The sequence below is a fragment of the Coenobita brevimanus genome, chromosome 40 (genome assembly GCF_032717465.1).
Source record: "Coenobita brevimanus isolate Jiangsu-jjx chromosome 40, ASM3271746v2, whole genome shotgun sequence".
NCBI classification, from domain to species: Eukaryota; Metazoa; Arthropoda; class Malacostraca; order Decapoda; family Coenobitidae; genus Coenobita; species Coenobita brevimanus.
In genome coordinates, this window is record NC_136993.1 from 67,543,015 (window position 1) to 67,553,621 (window position 10,607).

At 43.9% G+C, this 10,607-nt stretch overlaps 1 protein-coding gene across 1 annotated transcript in view; it reads right to left on the reverse strand.

Moving 5' to 3' along the window:
- Positions 1–4,966: 4,966 nt before the first annotated feature.
- wg (Wnt family member 1 wingless) overlaps positions 4,967–10,607 on the reverse strand; it is a 58,288-nt gene continuing 52,647 nt past the window's right edge. The window contains exons 5-7 of the mRNA XM_080270413.1: positions 7,757–7,873; positions 6,596–6,815; positions 4,967–5,163 (exon numbers count right to left, since the gene is read on the reverse strand). Coding sequence (XP_080126539.1) covers positions 4,967–5,163; positions 6,596–6,815; positions 7,757–7,873 — 534 coding nt within the window. The remainder of the gene's footprint in view (positions 5,164–6,595; positions 6,816–7,756; positions 7,874–10,607) is intronic.

Here is a 10,607-nt window from a genome sequence, read left to right on the forward strand (position 1 = left end):
AACCTGGTCTATCTCAGAATATGATATTGTATGGATAGGAAGAAGGGTTTTGGGTGAGGGACGCGCGCCAATTTTTGTTGCGCGTGAGGAAGTAGTGCCATTTGTTGTTGTTTTTTTTTTATCTCTTTAGGTCTGCTTAGATGAGGTTAGTGCGAGTTAGATGATTTTTAAGAATGGAGAATTAATTAATCAATATTATTCAACCTCGCACAAGACCTGTTATGAAGAGGAAGGGGTGTTTTGGGTGATGGATGCGCGCTGTTTTTGTTGCGCGTGGCGAAGTAGTGCCATCCATTATAATATTAGACCACTACAGACTCTTCTGCTGCCTAGATGAATTTAATTTATAAAAACATGTATCTGACAACCTGCTCCATCAAATTAACCCACGTAGGACAAAAATAAAAAAAAATAAAATAAAAAGCTTGTAGGAGAGGAAATCGCCGAAAAAGGAGTGTCCGCTCAGTAAACATTGACATTATTTTGAAGTCAGAGTCTGTTTTCATTTTACATGCTTATTTTTTACCTTACTGTCATTGGTTTTATTATTTTCCTTACTGATATATCTCATTACTGTCTGTTATTTCATTAGTCATCATCATCATCATCCGGACCTCCTTTCCCACCCTAGGGCAAGGTGAGGAGTAGCAAAGTCCAACAGCCCAACCTTGCCTTGTCCAGTGGGCCACGCTTCCATTCACTCATTATTCAAGTCCCCGGAATCCTGGTTCTATCGGATACGCCAAAAAACATTCACCACTGTAGCTTCACATAAACGTATCCGATTGAGTCGTTAGTCATTATTTCTTTAGTTCCTACCATCGTCTTTATTATTCACTTTTTTTCCATCCTTTCACAGATCTTTTAACGCAAGGTTCATCTCTCATCATTATTTTTTTCCTCAATATTTATTACTGCATACTTTTCCCAGTCTTCTATCTGGCAACACTTTTTAATATCCGATTTTATTATTATTTATTTTTTTCCAACCACACAGCACCTGTCCATCAAATCACCTCCACATGATAATTTTTTTTAGTAATAGCCAGTCAGTTTAATGTATATGTATTTTCAAATCTATACTATTGTCTCTCAAATTATCTTTTATTTTCATTTCTTATATGGGATCACATAGACACCAATATCACTGAGTTACTGAATACTGAGGATATGTATTTCTAGATTTAAAATAGTCTCGAATTATTATTATTATTATTATTATTATTATTATTATTACTTTCTTTTAGGCGGATCACACGGACACCAATATCACTGAGTTACTGAGTTACTGAATACTGTGGATATGTATTTCTAGATTTACAATGTTTTCTCTCAACTTATCCCTTTTTTTAATTAGTTAGGCTTACACAAACACCAACATCACTGAGTTACCTGGTTACTGAATACTGAGGGTGTGTATTTCCAGATTTGCAACGTTTTCTCTCAAATAATTTCTTTTTTTCTGTTTTTGCCACACCCTCTTAGAACTGGCATAGATAAACCAATGTCACTGAGTTACTGCCTGACTGAGGATCTGTATTTCCAAGTTTACAGTGTCCTCTTTCAAGTCATCCTTTATTTTTTTCTATATTTGTTCTCTCCCAGGAAATGGCATGAAAATACCCATATCACTGAGTTACTGAGTTACTGAGTGAGGATGTGTGTTTCCAAATTCACAGTATTCTCTTTCAAACCATTTTTTATTTTGTGTTTATATTTGCCGTTAACTCTTAGGGGCCGGCAGAGAAACACCGATGTCACTGAATTACTGAATGGCCGAGGAACTGATTATCTTGTATTGTTTTTGTTTTTTCTTTGAGGGAACGGTTTGTGGACTCCTGGCCTTTGGTTCCTTCTTCCTTGCATAAAAAAAAAAAGCCCAGCACTCAGCATCACACACCAGTCTATGTTTTGCGTGATCCGGAAGTTCCCAAGTGTCTCGTTGCTAAAGGAAGCTCCCTTACACCTCTTCCTAAGTGATTTATCTTGCTAGTTACTCCTTACTGTCCTTTCCTGTGTCATTTAAAACATTCCATTGTCATAATCCAACATACAAATTGATAATAACTAGCCGTAGCTAAAAATAAATCGCTAAGGAAGAGGTGTTAGGGAGCTTCCTTAAACAACGAGACCTTGAGGTTGCTAAGTGTCGCTGGATTTTTTATCTCGTTGTGTAGTTTCTGAGGGACCGGTAGATTGGTTATCCGTCACACACACACACACACACACACACACACACACACACACACACATGCACACACATATATACATACATACATACAAACACACACACACATACATACATGCATACACACATACATAGACACAAAGACATACATATACAGATACATGCACACACACACACACACACACACACACATTATATATTTATATATATATATATATATATATCTATATATATAAAGATATATATATATGGCCGCAGTCAAAACGCCTCCAACTCTCACCGTCACCCCCCATTTGAACATCCACCCCCCCGCTCACCCCCCCTCCCTCATATACCTCTCAACTCCATCCCTCCACCTCATCCTCGGTCTACCCCTCCCTCTCCCTCCCTCCACCTCACCTACATACACCCTCTTGGTCAGTCTTTCATTCTCCATTCTCTCCACATGTCCAAACCACCTCAGTGTATTTCTCCTAATCTTCTCAACCACATCCACATCTACCCCACAACGTTCCTTCACTTCTTCATTCGTCAACCTGTCCCTCCATGTCACTCCACATGCTCCTCTCAAGTAACTCATTTCCACTGCTCTCACTCTTGAGTTGTTCCCCTCTTGCAAGGTCCATGCCTCGCTTCCATACGTCAGGGTAGGGATCACAATACTATCATGCAGTGACTTCTTAACTTCCATACTCACCTCCCTATTTCTCATCACTGCTTTCAGTGAACCAACAACCTTCCTTCCCTGTTGTACCCTTTCACGCACTTCATCCCCCAAAGTTCCATCCTTACTCATCACACTACCCAAGTACTTGAATGCACTCACATTCTCCATATCCTCACCATCAAACCTCACCGTACATTCTGTGACTTCATTCTTCTCAAACACCATAACTTTACTTTTGTTTACATTAACTTTCAGCTTCCTCCTCCTACACACTGTCCCAAATTCATTCACCAAACCTTGCAACTCCCATTCACCTTCACTCAACAATACTGTATCATCAGGAAACAGCAACACCGGAAGCTTCCAAATCTCACCCTCATTCATCAGAGCCACCCCCACATCCACTGCCCTACCTTGCACCTCCTTTACAACCCCATCCATGTATATATTAAACAGCCATGGAGACATCACACAACCCTGTTTCAGTCCCACATTGAGATCTGTCTGTCTGTCTGTATGTGTGTGTGTGTGTGTGTGTGTGTGTGTGTGTGTGTGTGTGTGTGTGTGTGTGTGTGTGTGTGTGTGTGTGTGTGTGTGTGCGCGAGCATTTGTGTGTGAATCTGTGTATGTGTCTGTGTATGTGAGTGTGTATTTATATATATACACACACATACATAGGTGTACAGACAAACACACACACATACACACATACACAGACATATACATACACACACATACACAGATTCACACACAAATGCGCGCCCGCACACACACACACACACACACACATACTGTACATACATACATACATACAGACAGACAGACGGACAGACACAGACACACACACACACACACACACACACACATACATATATACATACATACATACAGACAGACAGACACACACACACACACACACACACACACACACACACATACACACAGACACATACACAGATTCACACACAAATGCACGCACACACACACACACACACACACACACACACACACACACACACACACACACACACAAACATATACACACACACACACACACACACACACACATACATATATACATACATACATACATACAGACAGACAGACACACACACACACACACACACACACACACACATACACACAGACACATACACAGATTCACACACAAATGCACGCACACACACACACACACACACACACACACACACACACACACACACAAACATATACACACACACACACACACACACACACAAACATATACACACACACACACCTCTCAGTACGATTTTTACAGCCTGGGGTCCCTCGCCTGTCCTTTTCAGTGCAGTTACTTTATTTCGTTTAGCTACGTGTAATATACAAAAATAAATCGCTTAGGAAAAAGTGTTAGGGATCTCCATGTACAACTGCAATAAGGTCCTAAGAACAAGCATACATAGTGCGTGTGTATGTACAGATGTTGCAATAATGACGTCACTTGAATATAAATGACGTCACTTGAATAATAATGACGTCACTTAAATATAAATGACGTCACTTGAATATAAATGACGTCATTTGAATGTACATGACGTCACTGGAATATAAATGACGTCACTGGAATAATATTGACGTCACTTAAATATAAATGACGTCACTTAAATATGATGTCACTGGAATATAAATGACGTCACTTAAATATAAATGACGTCACTGATTGTACATGACGTCACTTGAATTTTAATGACGTCACTCGAATTTGTCAAGTAAAAATGACGTCACTCAATTAAACACTAACCACTAAAATGTAAATAATAATGACGTCACTGGAATTTACGCTAAAATGACGTCACTCAAATTTGGGCAGGTGTGTAGGTGAAAGAACGTCCAGGTTGGCATATATTTACAAGCATTAGTCCATAATATTCAGAATAAATCGCTAAGGAAGACGGGTTACGCACTCTGACGTCACTTGGCTACTGCTTTATGGCTCCTAGGAACAAGTATACATAGGCTCCTGGCCTTTGGTTCCTTCTTCCTTGCATTAAAAAAATACACACACTAATCGTTATATGAAGACTAAATTGCTATGGAAGAGGTGCTAGGTCACTTGCAACCTAAGTGTCTCAGGAACAGGTGTGCTTGGTTCGCATGTATTTACAAATCTTGCACTTCACTTTGCAGCACCACTTAAACGTGCACGAACACCGCTTCTCCTCCTCCACCACCTGTGTGTGATACTGCCGCCCACAGCACATTAGGTCGCAGCCATCCAGGCCAATGCTGGTGCGGTTACACTCACGACCACGGGTGCCCAGAATGCCTGCAAGAGAGACGGACATGTGGTGAGGTTGGGAAGGGTTGGTGTGGTGTGGTGTGGTTTGGTGTGGTGTGGTGTGGTGTGGTGTGGTGTGGTATGGTGTGGTTTGGTGTGGTGTGGTGTGGTTTGGTGTGGTGTGGTTTGGTATGGTGTGGTTTGGTGTGGTGTGGTTTGGTGTGGTTTGGTGTGGTGTGGTGTGGTTTGGTGTGGTTTGGTGTGGTGTGGTGTGGTGTGGTGTGGTGTGGTGTGGGTTGGTTTGGTGTGGTGTGGTGTGGTGTGGTGTGGTTTGGTGTGGTGTGGTTTGGTGTGGTGTGGTGTGGTGTGGTTTGGTGTGTTTTGGTGTGGTGTGGTGTGGTGTGGTGTGGTGTGGTGTGGTGTGGTGTGGTGTGGTTTGGTTCGGTTTGGTGTGGTGTGGTGTGGTGTGGTGTGGTTTGGTGTGGTGTGGTGTGGTGTGGTGTGGTATAGTGTGGTTTGGTTTGGTTTGGTGTGGTGTGGTGTGGTGTGGTGTGGTGTGAAGTGGTTTGGTTGGGTTAAATTTGCTGAAGGTCACAAGTTAAGTCAATTCTAACAGTATCGATCTTACTAGGAACAAATCTAGTGGAAGGCTTGAGGGTCAGGCAAGAATGAGTGTTCGTTTTTGAGTACAGTCTACTGCAGTTCGTCACAGGGCAAAGGGAAATATTCATCTTTTATCTAATTGCAAAGGGGGGCTGTTGGACTCCCTGTGTTCTTGTCTTCCTCCCTTGTTTTGAACCCTTTATATTTACTCCTAACATAACCTTCATCAACTTAAACCAGTCTAACTATACGTCTAATCTAACGTTAATTAACCTACTCTAACCTCACCTAACCACACCTCATCTAACCTAACAGCCCAAATAATTTATCCCCCAAACCTAAACTTGACCAAATCATACCAAACCCAACCAAACCTATCTCAGCCTAACCAAACCTAACCTAGGCTTTTCGTCTCATTAACTCTCCTCCTCTTACTGGCTCCCTTCAACCTCTGTAACTTCATCGCACTGTTGCATCTTTATCTGTTTTCTATCGCTACTTCAATGGTCACTGCTCCTCTGAACTGTCTGCTTGCATCCCTCTACCGCAAAGACAAGTGCTTATCACCCGTCTAGCAAACAAACTCTTATCTCTTTCTGTCCAACTTTCTAATGCAAGAGTTAACCTTTACTCCCAGTCCTTCATGTATGCAACAGGTCAACTCTGGAACTGTCTTCCTCTGTCTGTATTTCCTACTGCCTATGATCTCCAGTCTTTTAAATGCAGTGTGTCCAGGCATCTCTAAATGAACGGATCATGAATTTGGCTCTCTATTGTCTTGTTTTTGCTTTTCTTGGAGGGAACAATTTGCAGATCTCTAGCCCTTGGTTCCTTCGTCTTTGCATTAAATAAAAGCCAGCCCTCACCCAGTACCTACCCAGTTTTCGATTCCTCACGCAGAAGTCTGGCGATTCCTCCAGATAGATGAGGTCCTTCTTGGAGGGCGGCTTGAGGTTGGGGTTGTAGGGGCGGAACAGCCTCAGGAACTTCCTCTTCCTCCTCTTGTTCTTCCGCCTTCGGTTGGGACGCCTTTCATTGGGTGTTCTTTGGTTGGCCAAGTTCCGAACCACAACTCGAGACGCACCATCAAAACGATCCTATGGAATGAAGGGGTGCATAACTATCTACACCTGTGTTTATCTATTTACATCTGTCTATCAAGAGCGTAGGGGTCCGAGGCTAGGCTGCTTAGGATATATCAGTACCTGTCACTTGGTATTCATATGTTGCCAAAGTTCCGAACCAAGATTCGAAATACACTTACAAAGCAATACTGCAAAAAGGAGGGTTGCATTGATACCTGTCTATCTACTCATATCAATCCGCCTGTCTATCTATCTGCCTCTTGCTCTATTTATCTATCAGTTGCATAGGGGCCCGGGATATGAAATCAAAGGAAACACAATAAGCCCCTAAAAAAAATAATAATAATAAAATGGAACCAACGGCCAGGACCGCCTTGACGACATCCTTGCCTGACTGAAGAGGGTCGTTGCCATCTGAGTGAATCCCAGTGAACCCAAACAGTCCTGAGTGAACCCGAATGAACCCGACTGATCCTGAATGACTTTGAATGAACCCAAATGAATCTGATTGAATCCCAAATGAACCCGAACGAACCCAAATGAACCCGAACGAACCCAAAATGAACCCGAACGAACCCAAATGAACCCAAATGAACCAGAACGAACCCAAAATGAACCCGAACGAACCCAAATGAACCCTAATGAACCCAAATAAACCCGAACGAACCCAAAATGAACCCGAACGAACCCAAATGAACCAGAACGAACTCAAATGAACCAGAATGAACCCAAATGAACCCGAACGAACAAAAAATGAACCCGAACGAACAAAAAATGAACCCGAACGAACAAAAAATGAACCCGAACGAACCCAAATGAACCCGAATGAACCCAAAATGAACCCGAACGAACCCTAAATGAACCCAAAATGAACCAGAATGAGCCCAAATGAACCCAAATGAACCAGAACGAACCCAAATGAGCTCAAACTGTACTCAGAGCTGTGGACCCACCTTGAGGACGTGGCCGACCTGCCTGAAGTAGGGTAGTCGCCACCAGCAGGTCTTGACGGTACAGGAGCCAGACATCCCGTGGCACTTACACTCCTTACGCATGTTGTCCCGCACGTGCTGTGGAGGGGAAGGAAGCAGCACACAACAGAATTACACCTGCACCAGTAATAGTGATGATGATGACAGTAGTAATAATGATGATAATGATGATGATAATGATGGTGATGATATAAACAATATTAACAACAACAACAACACCAATAATAATGATAATAATAATAATCATCATCATCATCATCATCATCACAGTATTGTGATACCAACTCTAACGTATGGAAGTGAAGCTTGGACGTTGTTGGAAGGACACAAGTCAAGAGTGAGAGCAGTGGAAATGAGTTATTTAAGAGGAGCCTGTGGAGTCACACGGAGAGACAGGCAGACGAATGAGGATATAAAGGAGCGTTGTGATGTGGATGTGGATGTGATAGGAAGCGTTATGAGGAACACACTGAGGTGGTTTGGCCATGTGGAGAGGATGGAGAGTGAGAGACTGACGAGGAGAGTGTATGTGAGTGAGGTGTGGATGTGGATGTGATAGGAAGCGTTAGGAGAAACACACTGAGGTGGTTTGGCCATGTGGAGAGGATGGAGAGTGAGAGACTGACGAGGAGAGTGTATGTGAGTGAGGTGTGGATGTGGATGTGATAGGAAGCGTTAGGAGAAACACACTGAGGTGGTTTGGCCATGTGGAGAGGATGGAGAGTGAGAGACTGACGAGGAGAGTGTATGTGAGTGTGGTGTGGATGTGGATGTGATAGGAAGCGTTAGGAGAAACACACTGAGGTGGTTTGGCCATGTGGAGAGGATGGAGAGTGAGAGACTGACGAGGAGAGTGTATGTGAGTGAGGTGTGGATGTGGATGTGATAGGAAGCGTTAGGAGAAACACACTGAGGTGGTTTGGCCATGTGGAGAGGATGGAGAGTGAGAGACTGACGAGGAGAGTATATGTGAGTGAGGTGTGGATGTGGATGTGATAGGAAGCGTTATGAGAAACACACTGAGGTGGTTTGGCCATGTGGAGAGAATGGAGAGTGAGAGACTGACGAGGAGAGTGTATGTGAGTGAGGTGGAGGGGGGAAGAGGGAGAGGGAGGCCGAGGATGAGATGGAGGGATGGGGTGGAGAGGTATATGAGAGAGGGGGGTGTGAGTTGGGAGCAGGGCAATGAAATGGTGGGGGACAGGGTGACGTGGAGGCGATTTGTTTGTGGCCACCCCGAACGGATTGAGGCGTCTGGCATTGGATTGATAGATAGAATAATAATAATAATAATAAAAATGATAATAATGTTGATATACAGTTTATTCATTTCCATGCAAAAAATATATACACGCTGCCTACCCAATCCTGCCATGTACAGGCCTGTCATTGTAATCCAAACGCCACCTTGCCCAATTTCTTATCGTTTTTATTTTTGGGAGGGGCGAGGACCCCCCCATGGATCACCTGAGGGGGTCGCACTCCGTAAATATCGCATTACAGGTGAGGGTACCTTGTAATATCAAAGCCACACACACACACACACACACACACACACACACACACACACACACACACACACACACACACACACACACACACACACACACACACACACACACACACACACACACACACACCCACATCCACACCCACACCCACACTCATACCCACACCCACACCCGCACTCACACCCACACCCGCACCCCCCACCCGCCCACCCCCACCCACACACTCACCCCCACACCCACACCCACACCTACACCCACACCCACACCCACACCCACACCCACACTTACATCCACACACACCCACACACCCACACCCCCACACCCACACACCCACACCCACACCCACACCCAAACTCACACCCATACCCACACCCACATCCACACCCACACCCACCATGACATCACACAATACTTGGCAGGTAGAACAGACTAGCCTCAGGGCCCTACTCATAATTTAGAACTAGCTCTCTCTCTCTCTCTCTCTCTCTCTCTCTCTCTCGCCTTGGTGGGAGAAGCCGGTATTTTTCGCAGTTTATCAGAGCGATGCGTGTGTGAGTGTTTTTGCCGAGAGAGAGAGAGAGAGAGAGAGAGAGAGAGAGAGAGAGAGAGAGGAGAAATATTAAATGCATAGGAAAGACTGATAGATACTTAGAGATGAATAGATAGAAATATATGGATGTATAGAGAGAGAGAGAGAGAGAGAGAGAGAGAGAGAGAGAGAGAGAGAGAGAGAGAGAGAGAGAGAGAGAGAGAGAGAGTCTGTGTAAGACAGTCATTTCGCCACCAGTAAAACTTAATAGAGCACCGGGGTAATTTACTTAGAGATGAATAGAGAGAGAGAGAGAGAGAGAGAGAGAGAGAGAGAGAGAGAGAGAGCGAGAGCGAGAGAGAGAGGGAGGGAGTTAGGAGTCGGTGTAAGACAGTCATTTCGCCACCAGTAAAACTTAATGGAGCACCGGGGTAATTTACTACGAGTGAGAGAGAGAGGGAGAGAGAGAGAGAGAGAGAGATAGAGAGTCCTGAGTTGGTGTCTGTCTGTTCGTCTCTGTCAAAAAAAAAAAAAACACGCGTCCATACCGGGAATTTCAACGCTGTATATAGTAGTGATCCATGAACCGTAACCCATGCCCACAAGTGCCTTATTTTTGGTCACTATTGGGCTATATTTTTTTTTTTCATTTTTAAACTCTCTCTCTCTCTCTCTCTCTCTCTCTCTCTCTCTCTCTCTCTCTCTCTCTCTCTCCATTCCTACCACCCACATCGCTCATCTCCCTCTCTCCCCCCCCCTGCCCCTTCTCTCC